Consider the following 21113-nt stretch of genomic DNA (forward strand, 5'->3'; position numbering starts at 1 on the left):
TCCTCCAATTGTCTGCCCCTCTCTGTCTCCTCCACTATTTTTGTTTTACTCTCTAGTTAACTTTGCATAGAACAGCTTCACCAGTAGGACCCGTGAGGAGGATCCAGGCACACTCTTCTCATTGGCGAGTGCAACAGCCTTTTCCCTTGCTCTAATCTGGGGGTTTGTGGATGTAGAAGGGAGGTGGGTGGGTGAAGAGTTTGGCCACAGTCTTCCTTCTGTACTTCACACATACCACCCGCTCGCTTGTAGACGCGCAAACACACACACACACACACACACACACACACACACACACACACACACACACACACGCCTGTTCAGTCAGTCCCCTTCTCCCCGTGTCTTCCATCAAGATGACAGGGTGCTGGAGAAAAGGCTGCTGGAATCAGCTGGTAGGTACAGTAGTAATCTGAACCCCACCCACCCGCTGCCTTTGCTTGCTCAGGTTTCTCCGGTCACTCCTGCCAGGGGAGAAAACATGTAAGCGCGCCTCCAGAGGAGGGGCACGGGGAGCTGGGAGTGGCGGGGGCGGCGGAAGGTGAGCCTAGGAAGGTGGCCCAGCGCCCCTTCTGCCCGGGCCCCTCCCCGTGCTCCCTTAGGGTGTCAGTCTCCGCTCCGCTTGCCCCCACTCCACCCTCCTTTCGAAGGGATTGCCTTTTTTTTCCTCTGCGGCGGCGGAAATGACAGTGTGGTGCTGCGGTGGTGTCATGGAGCTGCCTCTGGACTGAGAGGCGAAAACTCTTTAAGTTTAGCCCGGGAGACCTAGACGCCGGAACGTCGCGGTCTCCGTGCTGTCTCCCGTGGGGCGCGCGGGCTGGCGGATCCCGGCTGCTGCGCGGCGGCAACGGCGGCGGCGGCCGCAGCGGAGAAGGCGGGCGGCGGCCTAGAGTGGTGGTGGCGGCGGCGGCGGCAGCGACAGCGGCCCGGGAGCTTGCGCGGGAGCCCGAGCCAGCTTGCTGTGGAGGCCAGCGAGCGCACGGCGCTTCCCGGCGCGCGTAGGAGATGGCTGACACCCGGGAACAATATGGGTAAAACGCGTCCCCTCGCCGAGGCCCGGGGGTGGGGGGTGGCTAGTGTGGCCGCCCGCGCAGGGCTTGGTCCCGGCCAGCTCCTGCTGCTCTTCAGGTGCCGCCGGGGCCGGCGCTGGCTGAGGACACTCGGGGTTGGGAGAGTGGGGGGGACCGGACGGGACTGGGTCCTCGAGGCTCCAGGTGGCAGTGGCGGAGTCCCAGTTGTCTGTCACACGGTAGTGACCCGGACTCCTGCTACTGCCCTCGTGGGAAGGAGTTTGCACTCCTAGATCCCAGGCTGGGGAACGGCCCGAGGCCTCCCGCTTGGCCAGGCCGAGCCAGGGGAAAGCAGTGGAGCGGCTTAGCTCTCCTGGCGCCTAGGCGCAAGTCTGGGAAAGGGCGCAGCCGCCTTCCCACGCTCCCGCAATCCACGGCGTCCTCGGCCCGGGCGGCGCCCGGAGGTCGGCGGTTGGCTCAGTGGTGCTGGCGCAGCAGCCAGAGATGCGGTGGACACCCTGCGGGCAAGAGCCCGGGAGAAACTTAATCCCCCCTCCCTTGTTTTCCCCCTGCTGGGGAAGTGATCTTCAAGTCTCTGTCTGGGTGGTTCTTTATTTCTGGCCTAGCTGTAAAAGCAGCGCCGTTGGGGGGAAGAGGGAAAACTTGAGTGTGTCCACAGGACACACTGCGACTGAAACAGAGACACGGGAGCCTTTTTCATTTTGGGCTCCTAAGAATTACTGTAACGTTACTGGTGATGGGCTGGCTTAGGTTGTTTCGCACTTCACGTGCAGCATATTATTTATTTATTTATTTATTTAGGAGGCATTTCGGTTTAGAGCAGGAAATTAGGATCCCGGGATGGTTGGACTCCTCACTTTCCCCTCTCTCTTCACTATGTGCTGTCACTATTCTGCCTCTTCTTATCCCTGCCTCCCATCTAAGCTGCCACATCTCTCCCAGAGTCCCTGCACTCTCAGCTTTTCTCTGTCGACCTGTGCACATCCCAGCAGTGCAGCTTCTTGCTTTTCAATCACTTTGAATTTTTTTTTTTGAAGATTCTGGAGGGTGGGGCTGGTGAATGGCATTAGTTGTTTGTCTCTGAGGAGTATTTATGAAGCAAGACATTGGAAACTGTAATAGGAGACAACTATTGTGTGGGGATTAATGAGATTCTCAAATTGGACCATAAGGGCTGACTTTAATCCCACTCCATTTCCTCTCCGAAATCGAATCAGCTCTGACAATATTCCAATAGAAGATGGAGTTGGCAAACGAAGAGTTCACACTCTTGCTCCCTTCTGCTTAGGGAGTTTTGCTGTATCCTAGATTCCTATCCCAGCACCCCCACCCTTTTCACCTCCTCCCCACTCAGCACTGCCCCGAGGGAGAATCGATCTTTGCTATTTTTATATATTCCTGCTCAATCAATTAGCTTAATACAGACGCATAATATGAATTAGATTTCTCTTGATTGTTCCTTACAAAACTTGATTCATGTGGTTGAAACACAAGCCTAGGAGCCTAGAAGATCAGAGAGTTCATTCCAAATGTGACGTTGCATTGGCTTTACGGCCTTTAGACATTTGTATGACCTCTCTTTCACAGATGCTGCACTTGCATAAAAGGCATAATATTGTGTACTGGGTATTGTGAGTATTGGCTTGGTCCTTTGAAGATAAAAGGATTCTATAAACCTTGGCATTATACTTTCCAGTGAAAGCATTTCATTTATCCCTTAGTGGGTTACTGGATTGACTGGATATAAATGGGAACACTAATTTACACAAACCTTAATTTGCCCTTATTAGTTCCCTTGGGATTCAAATTATCATTGTAATTTAGATCTTAAGTCAATTTGTTTCGCAAATGTATGTGCAACTGAATGGGAACATATATACAATTAGGCATAGAAAGTAATGGTGATGATTTTAAGTCGAGTCATAAATCATATTGATTACACTTTACCCTAACAGTCTGAGTCAGACTCATTTGAATATTCAACCTCACCCATTTTTTTAGCCTATGCGGAGGGGAGTTAGTTAATGCCCAATAAAAAGTGTCACAGATAACTTTAGGTCTGGCTATAGAAGCACAATTAGCACCTAGCAGCCATGAGTCAATATTTTTTAAAGCACCTTTAATGCACAGACACCTCTGCTGGCTGTGTTGAGGGAGGCCCTGCACTTGACCCAGTATTTTGGGCTCATATTTGCCCTATGCTAAACTCTACTTACATCTCCAAGGCTCGATCAGGTCAGGGTGCGTGATGTGTGGAGTAGGGAGAGAAGTTACAGGACATGAAGAGCTGTCTCTCCTATTTACTTTCATGACTCCCGTGATTCCTACCTAGCATGTTGTACCTTGCAAGACCACTTCTGAGAGGCACTTGCTGCAAATGAGTGGCTTGCTTGCTTCACAAACATATCATCTGAACAGTGCAAATTGACTTAGATAAAATTGGTTTGGTTAATCCCTCCTCTAAGAACAGGGCAACTTGCTCCAACTTGCAGGCCTTAAAATAGTGCTGGTGGAGTGTCATAATTGCATCCAAGTAGTGTTCTGAGTAGTGAGCCTTTCTATTCCCTCCTCCCATAAAATCTGCTGACACCGCAACAATTAGGAGGGAGACTAGAGAAGAATGCTTTTGTAATCACTCAACAAACCTCATCATCTTGATGAAGAGTGAAGAACACTGTCTCTGATTGTTAGGTCCCTTAGAACTAGAATTTCTCTTTCTCAACAGGGATGTAAAACCCCAAAAGACAAAGTCAGGGATGAGGCATACAATTATGTCTCAGGTGACTGTTTTAAGAGATAACTGTTTGGCTTTGTCTGTCTGTCATACAATCTTTCTAGATTTTCCTAAATTTCTAGATATTGGCCATGGGACTCAGCTGCTAGAAGAGGTCTGAGGGGATAGGAGGATGCTCCAACTCCATTTAGTATTATTGACTTTTTGTTCTGTCTTCTATACAAAAGAAAGCTGTGTCTATGATGTGCGTAGTGTCCTTACATGAAATACTATATCATCAAAGTGTGAGGTATAACACGTTCATGATGGATAGAACACAGTTCAAGAGGTTTGAAAGGCAGTCACTTAAATTTTAACAGTTCTTTATTTGCGTGCCTCTGACCATGTATATGGTACATGCATATGTGCCATAGCATACATGCAGAGGTTAGAGGGAAACTTGTGGAAATCTACTCTTTCCCTCCACTGCATGGGTTCTGTGGATCTAACTCTGGCCACCAGTCTGGGTAGTTAGCAAGTTTACTTGCTGGGCAGTTTCACTAGCCCTAAATATAGTCACTGTTTTTGAAAATTGGGTACAAAATATGATATTGTGCTGTCTGTATTTCCAGATCCTTAATAAATACATTGATCGTCACTGAGTGGTAACAGAGGAGGCCAGAAAATGGCTTCTCTGTGTGTTGGTTGAGCCACAGTGAGAAGTTCAGATGAGCAGTGGCAAGAGAAGATAGTCCTACGCTGTTGTCTGCTCTGTGCAGACCTTTAGCACCCTTTATCCTCACTTCTTGCCTTCAAGGGCCAAGAATCTCGTCGCCACCCATTTTCATATATTAAAACACTACCCAAAGTTTTCTGTGGGCTGTAGAAGTCTGTTCTGTGGCTTTTTCTGTCTGCTGCTTTTTTCATCTTTTTATTCTTTATGACCATAGTCACATAACATTTTTGATTGTCAGACTTCCAGAAAGTCTATAAACCTGGCAGAGGGATTTTGAGGAAAAAAAAAAGTGACACGATCCCACCGTCACTTTCTCCATGAGCTGTTTGCCTGAATAGAGTATACACTACAATGTTGGTTCAGTGTAACTGGGTTAGAAAAGTGTGGGTTCTTGTTTCTCCACAGCACTCTGACTGCCTGACCTTGGGCTTTGTCTCGGTCTCTTTCTGCAGGTCAGACTCCTCTGGGTGAGGACGAACAGTATCCTCTGGCTCTGGGTCATCCTCTTACAGAGACCAGATGATCTGATAAAAACCCATTCTATAATGACAACTCTTCCTGACATCTAAAATCCTAATATTTTCTAATTTTCTCTGATAGGAACATAATATGTAGGCATAGGAGACAACGCTGACTTAAGGCAGCAAAGTGTACGTGTGTGTGTGTGTGTGTGTGTGTGTGTGTGTGTGTGTGTGTGTGTGTGTGCAGTCCAGAGATAGAAAAAATGGTTTATAGTCCACAATCCTCTATCACTTCGTCTATAGCCTTTTGTTCAGGGTTGCTAGGATCCATGTGGTTCCGGGGAGAGGAGAAGCTTGATTTCAAATAGGCCTCTGTTTTCTGTTTCTTGGTACTGATCAGAACTTGGGGTCCTCACAGCCTAACATTCAATAGGGTGCCCTACATACATATATTACAAGTTTTATTATGGAGAAGTGGAAATGACTGCCCATGGCAGTAGGACACTGAATACTTTAAAAATCACTGTATATTTAAAAATGCGTCACTGAAAACAAACCCAGAGGGTTGGAAATTCCATCTTAAAATGGATGAGAATGTACACTAGTAGCCTGCGTAAAGAAGGCTGTTCTTCGTTTGTCCCCAGTCTCACAGCTCTGCCAGTGGAATCTGCGTTATGAATCATACTTAACAATTCTTGTCAAACATTATAAGTTACCTCAGCAAATCTATCTTTGGTTACTTTGATTAATCATTTTAAAATAATATTTTTAGTCTGTGAAAATTTTATACATTTATATAATGCATTTTGATCAGACTTTGATTAATCTTTTGTATTGGAGGCAGATTAAGACTTTTGGTTCTGTTATTTTTATGTTTTAATATTTGTGATGACTTAATTATATAAAACACTCAAAGTGGTAGATTTAGGAGCTGTTTATTAGAAAGGAATAACATTCAATTCATGTACTATCCAATCCTATACTTCTTAGCCTGACTAGTTACAGTAAGTAGGCCTTATAGTAATGCCTGTTAGTAATGCCTGTTACTAATGCCTGTTAGTAATGCCTGTTAGTCAGGAACTGGATCAGTTCTCTGTCCTAGCCAGTAATCAACCTTCGGTTCTGAGCTCTTGTCGTATATGATGGGAGCCTCAAAGAAAACACCAGAGGGACTAGAGAGATGGCTCAGCAGTTAAGAGCACTGACTGCTCTTCCAGAGGACAGGGGTTCAATTCCCAGCAACCACATGGCAGCTTATAACTTTTTGCAACTCCAATATTTGACACCGTCACACAGACATACTTGCAGGCAAAATATCAATTCACATACAAATAAAAATCATTAAATTGTTAAGAAACAGAACAAAGAAAACACTAGAAATAATTCTTCCCTCTGAAGGACCATATGGAAACCTTAATGGTAAGACATATGAGCATCAGAATCACCACAGTTAAAACTGTGGTTTTCCTGGGATTGTGTGGAAAAGTATGATTGTTTTCTATCATGTCAATAATTTGTTTGTGATGAATTTCCAGGTGTTTCTTGCTTGGGAAAAAAGTGTTCTGGGTATATCGTGTGTAAATGTGTGATGCAAGTAAATGTAATTTTAAAACGGGTTAATTTATTTTACCCTCATGGGATCATCACAAGGGAATATGCAATGCATGCACAGGGTGCTTTTGAGCTAAAAGATAAAGAAGCTGTGCTCCAAAGAATTTAAATGTTTTACCTGCATCATAAGCTAGTACTGTTAGATAGAAGACTTTAAGAAGACATTAGTAAAAGAATGAAATAGTGATTTTTTAAAAAAAATATAACCACTATACAGATATATTATTATTTGAACTAATTACCGTCATTGACCACCTACCTAACCTCCATTTTGCTTCTATTTTGAGTTCTCATCATATAGAATATAAAGAATTCTATGCATTGGCTATCCTTTTTTTGTCTTTTCTTTCTTTTTTTTTTTCCGGAGCTGAGAACTGAACCCAGGGCCTTGTGCTTACTAGGCAAGTGCTCTACCACTGAGCTAAATCCCCATTGGCTATCCTTATGTCAGATTTATTTCTCACAGCTGCTGTGTAACTGAAGCTGGCTTTTTTTTTTTTTTTTTGAGCTGGGGACCGAACCCAGGGCTTTGCGCTTCCTAGGTAAGCGCTCTACCACTGAGCTAAATCCCCAACCCCTGAAGCTGGCTTTGAAATCATTATGTAGACCAGGCTGTCCTTGAACTAACTTGTAATCTTCCTGTTTCAGCCTTCCAAGTGCTGGGTTTACAGCCATGTACCAACATCCAAGGGGCTTCAAATGAGCTTTTCTGAACTTGAAGGTGTCATCCACTAATCAAAATGTTCTTCGATTTGGTAGTTTTCTTTTTTTTTTTTCTTTTTCTTTTTTTTTTTTGGAGCTGGGGACCGAACCCAGGGCCTTGCGCTTGCTAGGCAAGCACTCGGCCACTGAGCTAAATCCCCAACCCCTTAGTTTTCTTTTTCAGGTCTAGAAGATGTTTTCATTGGTTGATACTCATAAGGCATTCCCCTCCCCTTTAGTTGTTCACTGGAACATTCAATAAACCTTCCTTGAGGTACAGCAAGTAAAAACATCTACTGCACTTCACATCAGCCTAGACAAAGGACAGTCATACACTTGTGCGTCTTGTCACCTTGGTGATAATGCTTATCACTTCTTAGCCTGACTAGTTACACCGGTGATTGAGAGTCATGCTTTTAAGAGCTAGTTTATAGCATCCAAGGTATCTTATTTGCATGATAATAAATAGAAAGAACTCTATAATAATAGGATATCTGATCTAGAAAGCATCTTAAAGGAATGCCTGGTGATTCTAGTTCAACTTGAACAGTATTTTGTACTTGAAGAAACAGACTAAGCCAGGACTTGTTTGGTCATACTCCAAGGAAGATGGATAGTTTCTAGTATTTTAAGGAAAGTCTCATGAGAAGTTAATGCTAATATCGTGAAAGGTTAAAGCTAATATCCCAAAGAATAGTTTTTGTATTATTTTTAAAGATAAAAATGCAGCTCTTTTCTTCATCTACAGCCCAAAAGGTCAGGCTTAGTTTCACATTTGTGGCTTTTATGGGAAGAAGGGTAGACTGTAGCTCCCCAGGGAGAGAGTAAGAGTCGGGAGCCATACTCAGAAGATCTAGAAGATGAAAACTAGATAGGCTATTAGCTGTTGGGATAAGTAGGCATTTAGTTATGTTCAAATGGCATTTGAAATAATAGAATTCTGTCAAGTGCAGATCACAGCTACTTGATCATAACTCGATCAGAGTTAGCTAATGCTAGATTTGGAGGGCAATACTTGACTCAATTTTTCATCTTGTAAAGGCAAAACGTGATATGTTTTGAAATCTTAATCCTCTACCTTTTAGGAAGGAATGATGGTGCATGACTGTAATTTCAGCACGGAAAGGCTGAGGCAAGAGGATTGAGCCTAGCCCAGGTTATTCAGTGAGCCCCTGTCTCAAAAGAAAGAGAAAGAGAGTTGGGAGGGAGAGGCAAACCCTTTTTGTGTTTCTATAGAGGCACACACAGCATTTTAATGCATCACCAATAAGTCTACTTTCATTGGTAACTCCGTCCTTCCTCTCTCTTCCTACTTTTTAACAAAGCTCAGACTGACGAGGATAGACTGTGAAGATAAGCCATGCAGGAAGAATGTTCTAGTAGAAAGAGCAAAACCATACATGTTTGTTTATACACCAGTAACTAAATTATTTGGAATGGAACTCTTAGGTTGTAGGCACAAGGATATTTATTTCTTAAAATGTCAGTTGTTTCTACCACTTTGTACATTTAGTTAATGCATTTGTGACAACAATTGTGTTTTCTGGAGAAAGCGTCGTGATTATCTGCCATTGGGTCATACTCATCAGATTCACATTCTTTTGCTGTCTTTATAACCCTCTAAATCTAAGCTCTTCAATTCTCAAGACTTTCTGAAGTTACACTTTCTCATTGTTTTGTTTTTGTTGTGTCCCTTCCTCTGCTAAAGTATTTTGTGATAAAGGTAGGAATTAAGTGTTTTAGCAGCAATTTAAATATTTTAAGTGAATAAGAAGTGAGGCTTAAGAATTTTCTGACACTTGTTGACATGTTGTAGATGTCTCAGAGCATCCCAAGACCTACATAGGGAATCAGTGACCTAGAAAAAAGGAAATAAGCTATTCAAGCTGGGAGTGATGATACTTGTTAATTCCAGCACTAAGCAGGTGGAGGAGGAGAATCAGGAGTTCAAGGTCATCCTTAGTTACCTAGCCAGTTCAGGGCCTGCTGAGATACAAGACACCCTATCTGGAAAAAAAATAAAAGTAAGTAATCCAATAGCTTATACTCACTGCATAATCACACAGTTTGCAACATACTGATACTATACAGTATTAAGCTATATTAAGTCTAGAGTTTGGTTTGACTTTGAATCTCTTTTTAAAGATTGAGATGTGGTTCATATAGCATAATAGTCACCATACATACCATAATAGTATACAGCCCAATTGTTTTTAATATAGTAAAAAACTTGTGCAGCCTTCACCACTATCTAACTCCAGAACATTGTCAAAATTCCAGAAAGAAAGTCCGTCCATATTCGTACTCACACCTGCTCCTTCCTTCTCTTAGACCTTGACTGCGATTATGCTTCTATTCCTATGATGTTCCCTATTGTAGGCATTTCATATAAAGGGACTCACACAATATACTACATTTCTGTACTGGCTTCTTTCATTTGGAAATCTATTTTAAAGGATTGTTCATATTGCAGGTGCTATCAGTATTTCCATTCATTTTTATAGCCAAATAATACTCTATCCTAAGGACAAACTGTGTTTTGATTTTTCATGTATCAGATGATGGGCTTTGGTTGTTTTGCTCTTGGCTTCCATGAATATTGCTGCCATGAACGTTGGTGTGCATGAGCTTTTGAATAAACACATTTTTTATTTTATTCAGTTCAGACCTAGGAGTGGAATTGCTTGATCAGATGGCAACTTCACATTTAACTCTGGAGGAAATGCCAAACTATTTCCCAAAGCAGCTGCACCATTCTGCATCCGTACTAGTAATATATGAGGGATTCAATTTCCCTACATCCTGGTAGACACCTGCTACTTTTCTCTGTTTCGATCCTCTGTATTATTATAGCTGTTCTACTGTGTTTATTTGGTTTGCATTTCCCTAATGGCTAATGATGTTGGATATCTTTTCTTGTGCTTACTGGCTATTTGTTTATCTTCTCAGGAGGATCCTTTGCCTTTTCATTCTGCCAATGGTGTTATTTCTAGCCCTAAAGGTTTAAATTTGGATGAAGTAGCATTTATCTTTATTGGTTAATTGTGATTTTTCTGTGATCTAAAAAAAAAATCGTGCTGTCTAATCTAAGTCATGTCAGATTTATATGCATCTTTTCTTCTAAGACTTTTGCTGCTTTGATTCTTAGATGATTGGTCCATCTTCATCTTTAGACTGAGGGGTTAGTTTTGTAGCCCAAGATCTCACTCTGTAGTCCGTAGTGGCCTTGAGCTTACTTGCAATGACATTCCTCCTGGCCCCACCCGTCAAGGCTAAGATTGCAAGCACACACTACCATGCCTGGTTTTAATGGTTTTTCTGTGTTGTGAGATAGGTTTCTAACTTCATTTCTTGTGCATGTCAGGATGAAGTTTTCCCAGAACTATTTGTTGAAATTATTCATTCTTTGCCGAATTCTCCTGGAACCTTTGTCAAAAATGAGTTGGCTGTAAATGCACAGGCTTGTTTCTAGAGGGCTTTTCTTCGACACTGGAATATTTTCTATGCTATTTGTAAGCAAATATGACCTTGAACAAATTACATTCTTTGTAACGATGGTACCCAGTTTTTAAAGGAAAGTCTAAAGACAATAGTTGGTCTCGTAACGATGCTTGGGTAACAATGGACGTAGGGAAGTGGAGGATAGCTGCAGACATGGCAAAACAGCGCTAATGACAACCAGGAGTCCTAAAACACGAGAAATGACTGAACAAATGTTTGAGGAACTTGCAAAAATTATTCAACCCCTCAAATTGGCGAATGATGTTACTGCGTCATAATAAAATAAAATGGAGTGCCCAGCATGGTAGCGCATGCCAGCCATCCCATCATTTGTCCGGTGGAAACAGGATGCTCAAGTGTTAGGGGTCAGCCTCAGTCTGACATTGTTGATTGTAACTAACTTATTTTAACTCACTGCAGTTCTATGAAAACATCATAAGTTGTGACTCATTTAAATACATTTCTGTATTTTGTCTATCCTTTCTAATATTTTCTTTTGTTTGTGTTTTGGGTTAAACTCTACTGTTATGTACACCTCCAAGAGTCCTTTGAAAGCTATGAACAATGCTCTTCTGGTGACAAATGCATATGGCATTCACACACTGCAGACATTTCTAGGAGGCCCAGAAACCTCTAGTTAAAAATTACTACTTTGACTTTATACAAGGCTCCTGGGACCCAGAATGTGTTTCCCCAATTTAATTTCATAGCGAGGTTTGAGCGCCATATTGATTTGGGAACACAATTTAGGGATTCATATGAAATTGAAGAGGTACTTCTCCATATGGAAGAGGTTTTTTAAAGATTTATTTTATGTATGTGAGTACACTATAACTGTCTTCAGACACACCAGACGAGGGCATCAGCTCCCATTACAGATAGTTGTGAGCCACCATGTGGTTGCTGGATTTGAACTCAGGACCTCTGGAAGAGCAGTCGGTGCTCTTAACCGCTCAGCCATCTCTCCAGCCCCAATATGGAAGAGTTTATACAGCACCCTCTAAGGACAGGGAAGCTGTGGCATCTTATCTGATTCTATCTACGCGTGAACACGTAAATGTGACTGTGTGCGATGCTTCTGACCGACCTAGGTAGTTTTCAACACAGACATTGTGGAATGCTTAGAGCTCCGAAAGAGATTGTAATAAAGTACAGTGTCAGATGTAGATAGACCGAAAGGAAGGAGTCGGAAAGAAGCAGAGGGTTCCGAGGGACAGAGAGACAGAAATAGAAGCGGAAACCGGCCCTTTAGAAACGCTCTTGTGAATAGTCAAGATAACTTCGGTGAAGGAGGTGGGATGATCAGAATAAAGGTGTAGGAGACAAAGCACAGGCATTGGTATGATGGTGACTTCAGCTCTGTGTTTGTGTTTCTGGTTGACTTGCTAATGTTCTGTGCCTCATTTCCCTAAGTATATGATGGGTCTAGTACTAATACCATATTCACAGTCCTGAAAGAATTTAATGTACATAAAGCGCTCAGTACTCAGAACACATCTAAATAATCAATGAATACTAATGCACCTTCTTACTTTTGGTCTGAGCAACACATTATTGGCCATTATCGAATACCAACTTTGTGCCAGGCATAATCATGCTATGAATAAAAATACAAAATTGTTGTTGTTCTCCAGGAGAGGAGACAATTAGTAGGAAATACATATATGTGTGCTAATGTGAATGTTCTAGAAGTGCCCAGTATTTGAAGTAATAAACACTTTCTAGGATTGGATGATAACATTCACCATTTAAGGAAATGTTGCAATTTTTGGCAAGGATGGTTCAGCGAGTGTAAGTTCATTTATGGCTGTGTTTAATTTGACTATCAGATGAAATTATCTAAGGAAATAGTCCTCCCCTGTGTGGAAGTTGTAATCTTTCTTCTCTAAAGGCATATCCAATTATTAGGTTCCTCTGCAAACATATGGATGAATATGTTTAAGTACCTGAAAATTATAAAATAAAAAAATCACGTTTCATTTTTTTAAAACATAGCTAAGCAAACCTTTGAACCCAGTAACCTAACTGGGAGTGGCTGTCTTATAAAGAAACCCTTCCCATTTATAGCCCAATTTACTGTAGGAGGCTCCATGAAATACCTGGTTAGTTTCAGGACATTGAGTAGGTTTGATTTAGAAACATCTTCCATGAATACATTTATTTCACTTAAGTGCTAGATATAATTGCACTCACTGTTTGTGATTCCCATGAGAAGGTTATGCACATATTACTACTCACTGACAATATTTGAACAAATACCACTGGAAGAATCAAATTTTCAAGTCCTGATGAAGATTTCTAATGCTACTGAGAGGAACAAGACTCCTCAAAACCAAGAGATGCCCTTTTCTCTTTTATTAATAGCACCGACATCAGGGAGACATGCTTTCTATTGAGAGCTAACTCAGAATGTCAAAGACTCATAGCAACAGCTGTATGTCCAATTCTGAAACGACCATGCAAAAATGGACAAAGCAAAAGACTCCTTAGCTCTGTCACTTGGGACACTTTTTTTTTTTTACTCCCCTGTCTGCATGAAAACAAAGGTTCCCAGAGTGAACATTTTCTGGCTGTTCAACTTACAATTTCCAGGTAGATCTTGATTTTTATCTAGTCATGTTTTAGAAAGCACGGGAAAAAAACCCACATGGAAGACAAGTTTTGCAACAGGCAAGTGCTAGTTGAACAAATCTGTAACGAGAAACCCAGATAGAAGCAGAGGTGCAGTTACTGATTAAGTCCATAGTTGAAATTCTTCCCTATTCAACTTGACCAAATGAAAGAGTTTCCGAAGGTTAGGGATTGAGAAAGTGAAAGGGAAAACCATCATCTCTTATCTCTAATGACTCAACTTAATGGAGATAGGATGAAACCGATTTCCATGTGTGCTAATATAAAGTAATTCAAGCTCACACTCTGAAGTAAAATGGATCATTCTGCACTGAAACTGCATTTTCCCAAAGCTGTCTGTCTTTTTTTTTTTTCCATGCAGGCACTTGGAATGGAATCATTTCAGAAAGGAGAGAGCTAGTTTGAAATATAGCCCTGTTTTCCTTCCACTGGATGTAAAATAGGAGCAGCCCTTATATCTTGCCTTGACATGAAATACAGAACAATATTGGAGAATAGGGATTGAGAAATTTGTGGGGCCTCCAACTCATCACAGTCTCAGAGAAGAGATGCCAGGGGAGAATTTAGGAGGAAATGATCCATGCCGAGCGTGGGAGCTGGAATGGTAATGTTAATCAGGAAACGAAGACATAGAGGTAGCCACTTGCTTCTGCTTATTAGTGAAGGAAAAGAAAAAAAAAACAAAAACAAACCTCAGGCAAGTGTCTAAAACAAGGCTTGAAAGAGAGTGGGGTGCAGAAAGACTTCCTGATTAATTTCCCAATAATTCCTATTGCTTAAGCATCCCTGGGGAGTCTATCAGGCTGAAAGTCTCCATTGGTTACAATATAATTATTCTGCAATCACTTTTCCTTTGGAAATACTTAATGACTCTTACTTTGTGTTACTTGCAGGTGAGAGCCCAGCCTCTGCGGTTCTTAATGCCTCAGCAGGATTATTTTCACTAAAGATGGAAACACTGGAGTCTGAATTGACCTGTCCAATCTGCCTCGAGTTGTTTGAAGACCCCCTTCTGCTCCCTTGTGCTCACAGCCTATGTTTTAGCTGTGCTCACCGCATCCTGGTCTCAAGCTGCAGCTCCGGTGAATCCATTGAACCCATTACTGCTTTTCAGTGTCCTACATGCAGGTATGTTATCTCGCTGAATCACCGGGGCCTGGATGGCCTCAAGAGGAATGTGACCCTGCAGAACATTATTGATCGCTTCCAGAAGGCTTCAGTCAGTGGGCCCAATTCTCCAAGTGAGAGCCGTCGGGAGAGGACTTACAGGCCTGGTTCCGCCATGTCGAGTGAGCGAATTGCATGTCAGTTCTGTGAGCAGGACCCTCCGAGAGATGCTGTAAAGACATGCATCACCTGTGAGGTCTCCTACTGTGACCGGTGCCTTCGGGCCACACACCCCAACAAGAAACCTTTCACGAGCCATCGCCTGGTGGAACCAGTTTCAGACACACATCTTCGAGGGATTACCTGTCTGGACCATGAGAATGAGAAGGTGAACATGTACTGTGTATCTGATGACCAATTGATCTGTGCCTTATGCAAACTGGTGGGTCGTCACCGAGACCATCAGGTCGCTTCTCTGAATGATCGATTTGAGAAACTAAAGGTAAGCAGTATTCCCTCCCTCACAATTCTCATTTAGTACATAGTTGTACAGTTAGCAAGGTCCCCAATAAACTGGATCACTTTTTCTATAGGTCAAGTAAGTCAAGTTATTTTCTTCCGGAATAGCCTATTCACTGCAAGCTTCTCGGGGACTTATGTATTACATAAGCCAGCTTGTGTTTATGTATTTATGTGCAGTTCTGGGGAAGGAAACCCATGGTGTACTTCACCAGGGTAACAGCAGTCTTTCTCCTCTGTGACCCATTGTGCATTATCTATCTTTGCTACGATCTTTCCACCTCGTCTATTCAGTACATGAGTACCTGTGTAGGTGTACTGCAATTAGCATGTGTGTTAATTTGCATACATTTGGGTGGGTCTCTGTGGAGGTGTGGGTGGAGGTGTCTGAGTATATCTATGCAGACGAGAGATCTGTGGAGGACATTAGTATATACGTGTGCTGGCAAGGTCTGGGGATGTGGCTCAGGGATAGAGTGCTTGCCTAGCAAGTGCCAAGTCCCTGGATTATAGCTCTGGTTTTGCGAGAGACAACAACAACCACAATACCTCACCAGGCAGCAAGGAAAGCAATGCTTGGCATTGGCCACTGCAAGTTGCCAGTGAGTACTTCACTTGGAGCTAGCTCTTCCACCACAGATCAGCAACCCAGGAGGGGTACTCCAACACGGAGTAGCGTAAAATGAAAGTGATGGCTATGGAACCTAGAATTTGAGTTTGTGCCTGGCTTTGCTATCGTAGGCCCAAGCTAACACACTTGTTTACAGGCCCCATCTTCCAAGTTTCCAGTCTCTTTGTGCTCAGTGGGACGTTGTGTGAAGTTATGTTATGTAATATTTGTTTGCAAGTCCAAGTGCCTGTTACCTCACTTTGATGGTCATGAAAGTCAGACGTAGCCAAGTGTTGGATTCCTGTTGCTTTCCTGATCTGTGGTATAATTTTTCTCAAGGAGGAAGCTACTTGACACAGATTCCAGACTAAATAAAATGCTTAGTGCTGGCTTTGGCAGCGCATACACTAAAATTGGAATGATAGAAGATTAATTAGCATGGCCCCAGTGCAGACATGACATGCAAATTTGTGAAGCATTCCATATTTTTTGCATCATCAGAATATATTGTATGGAAAAAATATTTTCAATGAAAAAAAGTTTAAATTTGGTAATGTCTCAGGACTTCTGGAGGATTAAAACCTGTATTGTACATTAGATGCTGTTATAGAAAAATTAAATGTGTAATTGCCCACATTGTTGTATAATTTAAAACAATTGTTATTTCTACCAGAACTATTATATCTTCACACATTTAATTATGTGTTCATTATAAAATTAAATGAAATCTAACAAAAAAAATTAAGTGTTTAAATGAATAGTAAGATTAGCAGCCTCAAATAGAATCTAACTGCACGCTCTCTGGACCTTCCTTCTAATATATATTTAAGAGTCAATGGCATTTTTTCATTTTAGAGAATAAATAAACACATTTTTTATTTTATTCAGTTCATTCTTGTAGGGCTACAAAGGGTAATATTATTGACTTAAATTCTTAGAGTCATCAAATTGCTAGGCCATGCACCTGGTCTAGTCCAAGTCTTACATTTTAAAGTTTCATAAATTGAGACTTTCTTCCACTAAGTGAGTTGGTGAATGGTAACAGACCTGCTTAGTAATTAGACTGGCACTGAAAAGGAGTCTCCAGGCAGAGACAACCATCTTTTTTTTTTTTTTTGGTTCTTTTTTTCGGAGCTGGGGACCGAACCCAGGGCCTTGCGGTTGCTAGGCAAGCGCTCTACCACTGAGCTAAATCCCCAACCCCATCTTTTTTTTTTTAACTGCCATTTCCCCTCTGAAGCTCACTTTATGCTCCAGCAACTACACATCCCGTAGGTCTGTGATTAGCAGCATGAGGAAAATGACACAATTTCATAACTTTTAGCTTCACAATGGCCAAAGACGGGGGTGGGAGCGAGCAGAGTGAGGGACATGGAGAGGATAGGGTAATCAGTGCCAACTATTTTCAGGTGTTAGCATCGTAATAAGCATTGGCTGGGAAAACTGTTCCACACAGAAATGCTGGCATCCATATGTACTGCTGAGATAACAAAGAGGCTGAGTAGAAAAAGTCTGTCTACAGAACACTGGCTAGTTCAGAATAGCTGAAAACATGGGGTGATACATCAGGCATTTGACAGGATACAGCTCTAGTCCTCGTCTCCTGGGCTGGGGAAACACAAGTGTATTTTATAAAAAGATGTCTCGGTCCATGACTAATCAGTAATTTTTGGAGAAAGAGTGGCTATATTTTTGATAGTTCCCCCTTAATTTTTAGGAAATGTGCAGAAAAATCTGTTTATAAATTAAGTGGAAACTATTTTTGCTCCTTTTTGGATGGAGACTGGAAACATCTGAGTCATTCCCAACTGTGTGGTTTGTTGTGTTGTCTGAAAAGGAAAAGGAGGGTGTGTGTGTGTGTGTGTGTGTGTGTGTGTGTGTGTGTGTGTGTGTAGGAGAGAGTGGTGAGAGAGGAAGGGAAAGCAGGAGAGAGAGAAAGGGAGGTGGGGGAGACTCAGGTAATTTCCTCCACCCAGTGCTAAGTATGAAAGGCTATATTTCACCGCATAAAACAGAAAAGCCTGACTTAATGTCGTGTGTACATCCTTCTTTGTGTTGATTTTAAATTAGAAAAACATTTGTGGTTATTCACCTTGATTCCTTGATTCTGTCCTCGAGAGACTGGAGAAAGCTAGCTCGATGGCAGACGCTGTGGGAGAAACAACCTAAGCACATTCCCCTGGCTCTGAGAGGACAGTGCATTCTGTCAGAAAAGGGAAAGACTATACCTTTCCCACACACACTGACTCACACACATTCTCTCTCTCTCTCTCTCTCTCTCTCTCTCTCTCTGTCTCTCTGTCTCTCTCTCACACACACACACATACACACACACACAAATTGACTTTTATCACACCACAAACACACACACACACAAATTGACTTTTATCACACCACAAACACACACACACACACAAATTGACTTTTATTACACCACAAACACACACACAAATTGACTTTTATCACACCATACACACACACAAATTGACTTTTATCACACCACACACACACACACACACACAAATTGACTTTTATCACACCACACCCACACACACAAATTGACTTTTATCACACCACACACAAACAAATTGACTTTTATCACACCACACACACTCACACAAATTTACTTATCACACCACACACACACACACACAAATTGACTTTTATCACACCATACACACATGCACAAATTGACTTTTATCACACCACACACACACACACACAAATTGACTTTTATCACACAACATACACACACACACACACACACAAATTGACTCTTATCACCCACACACAATTTTTTTATTTAAATACTTGAGTATTTCTTATTTACATTTCGAATGTTATTCCCTTTCCCGGTTTACGGGCCAACATCCCCCTAATCCTTCCCCCTCCCCTTCTTTATGGGTGTTCCCCTCCCCATCCTCCCCCCATTGCCGCCCTCCCCCCAACAATCACGTTCACTGGGGGTTCAGTCTTAGCAGGACCAAGGGCTTCCCCTTCCACTGGTGCTCTTACTAGGATATTCAATGCTACCTATGAGGTCAGAGTCCAGGGTCAGTCCATGTATAGTCTTTAGGTAGTGGCTTAGTCCCTGGAAGCTCTTGTTGCTTGGCATTGTTGTTCATATGGGGTCTCGAGCCCCTTCAAGCTCTTCCAGTTCTTTCTCTGATTCCTTCAACGGGGGTCCTGTTCTCAGTTCAGTGGTTTGCTGCTGGCATTCGCCTCTGTATTTGTTGTATTCTGGCTGTGTCTCTCAGGAGAGATCTACATGTGGTTCCTGTCTGCCTGCACTTCTTTGCTTCATCCATCTTATCTAATTGGGTGGCTGTATATGTATGGGCCACATGTGGGGCAGGCTCTGAATGGGTGTTCCTTCTGTCTCTGTTTTAATCTTTGCCTCTCTATTCCCTGCCAAGGGTATTCTTGTTCCCCTTTTAAAGAAGGAGTGAAGCATTCACATTTTGATCATCCGTCTTGAGTTTCATTTGTTCTAGGCATCTAGGGTAATTCAAGCATTTGGGCTAATAGCCACTTATCAATGAGACACACACACAAATTGACTCTTATCACACACACAAATTGACTCTTATCACACACACAAATTGACTCTTATCACACACACACACACACACACACACACACACACACACACACACACATTGACTTTTATGGTTATCGGCTGATGCAATGCTTCTTTTTACTTTTATATTCAACCTCCTTAGCTAGGATTAGTGACCTAAAATGTTGTTCAGCAAAAACCAAACCAACCATTGTGCTATATAAGAAAGGTTGGAGCAATTGGGAGCTAGCTTTTTTTTTTAACAGAGCTGAGGACTTATGGGGGGGGGGCACTTATATGTTTTATGATCTTGTTTGTATAATATGCCTAAAGGGTTGACATTCAGGAAACATAACCTTCAGAAGACTACCAGTAGTTTAGTTAGTTCAAACAATACTCATGGTACTGACAGTTACACATACCTTACTTAATTCATGATATATGCTGCATTGTATAAAACTGCTTCACATTTCAGAATTTCTATTTATACGAGCTCCTTCCCTTATAAAAGACTAATATTATTGTATTATCAAACGCTGGCTTCAAATAAAGAAGCCAATTTCAGTGCCTCTCTCTTGCTGGTAGACTTCAACTTGATATTCTAAAATCTGCTTTTTATCATTTGCTGCTCATTTACATTTCCCCCTCACGACTCTCAATTTTGCCAGCTTCATCCACTTGGATGAACTTCCTAACTGCGTACAAAATGTCCAGTTTGGCTTTTTTTCGACATTCACCAGTGTTCTTCTCTTGGCCTGCTTAGGAACTCTACCTGTTTTTTAGAGCTCAAGCCAGACCCCAGAAGTCTGCCCCAACACACTCTAGAGACACCATAAATTCCTTGAGGCCAGATACAATGTCTTTGGTTCTTGGTTATTTTCCTTTGTGTTCGCCAAACATACCTCTTTAAGAAATCCAAAGAAATTAGGTCTTCATAATGACATGGGGGTTTTGTTTATTTGTTTGTTCTATTTTTGGGGGGCAAGGTTTTGATTTAGTTTTTGTTGTTTGTTTTTTTATGTAACACAGGCTGACCTTGAACTCACAGTCTTCGTGAATCTGATTCCTGGGTGCTAGGATTATAGGTCAGAACCATTCTGCCCAGTGTTACAATTATGTTGTAGGAAGTATGCTAGTGAACATAGCTTGATTTCGTTCTCATCTTAGTAGATACAAACCATTCTTGCCATTATGAATATCTTGGAAGTCTAAAAATGCCTCCTGTGAACTACTGACAATTTTCAAACCCAGAGCGTGAGCAAATGTATGACATGTCCTTAATTTTAAGTGCCTATTCATTTTGATTACTGGATTTTTCAACTGCCTAACCCCATGATGACATCTGTATAAATCAGACGTGATTATTATAATTCTCTTTGAGAGTGATGTCTTCACATTTCCATGCCCACAGCCTGCCAAAAATATAGTTGATAAAAAACCCAGGGGGAATAGAGGAATTTCCTGAAAGGGATAAACAAGCACATTTTCCTTTTCTCATTCTATTTCCTCTAATTCACCACTACAAATAATTATTAAATGTAGCTATATTTACATATTAAGATTCTTGTTATTACAATATATTACCTGGAACTAGATTAAGCTTTTTCCATTGGAAAGCAACACACACACACACACACACACACACACACACACACACAAAGGTTGAGACAGAGCTATAACATTCCCAGATGAAGAGTAAGGAGATATAAGACTTGAAGAATGTTCAAAAGAAAGCTACAGAAAGAGTTCAAAGTTTGGAAAGAAAGATATTGTTGAATCCCATCACTTTGATTGCTATCCTTCTTCCTACTCAGTCACTCTGTTGTCCTGTCACTCACTGTCATTCTGCTACTGCCTTTCCCCAGTCAATTGTCTGTGCTCCCACTTGACACCCACTTCTGTTAGCTAAGACAGATGCCCTTTCAAATATGT

The 21113-nt window shown here is 41.8% G+C and overlaps 1 protein-coding gene and 1 non-coding gene across 5 annotated transcripts in view; both read left to right on the top strand.

The window, feature by feature from the left end:
• The first annotated feature begins 322 nt into the window (after positions 1 to 322).
• Positions 323 to 21113, top strand: part of Mid2 (midline 2) — a 101975-nt gene continuing 81184 nt past the window's right edge. For 2 of the 4 annotated variants that reach the window (NM_001434290.1, NM_001434289.1), the window contains exons 1-2: positions 323 to 395; positions 14280 to 14995. In NM_001434290.1, the coding sequence (NP_001421219.1) occupies positions 14336 to 14995 (660 nt within the window). In that variant the 5' untranslated portion in view covers positions 323 to 395; positions 14280 to 14335. Of the gene's footprint in view, positions 396 to 688; positions 1032 to 14279; positions 14996 to 21113 lie in introns of those variants that run through there. The other 2 variants (NM_001191889.2, NM_001434288.1) reach the window with 1 other exon arrangement.
• On the top strand, positions 16006 to 16112 carry LOC120099415 (U6 spliceosomal RNA). Its single transcript, XR_015647270.1, has one exon. It is a non-coding gene; the product is annotated as a U6 spliceosomal RNA (small nuclear RNA).

The sequence above is a fragment of the Rattus norvegicus genome, chromosome X (genome assembly GCF_021556685.1).
Source record: "Rattus norvegicus strain SHRSP/BbbUtx chromosome X, alternate assembly SHRSP_T2T, whole genome shotgun sequence".
NCBI classification, from domain to species: Eukaryota; Metazoa; Chordata; class Mammalia; order Rodentia; family Muridae; genus Rattus; species Rattus norvegicus.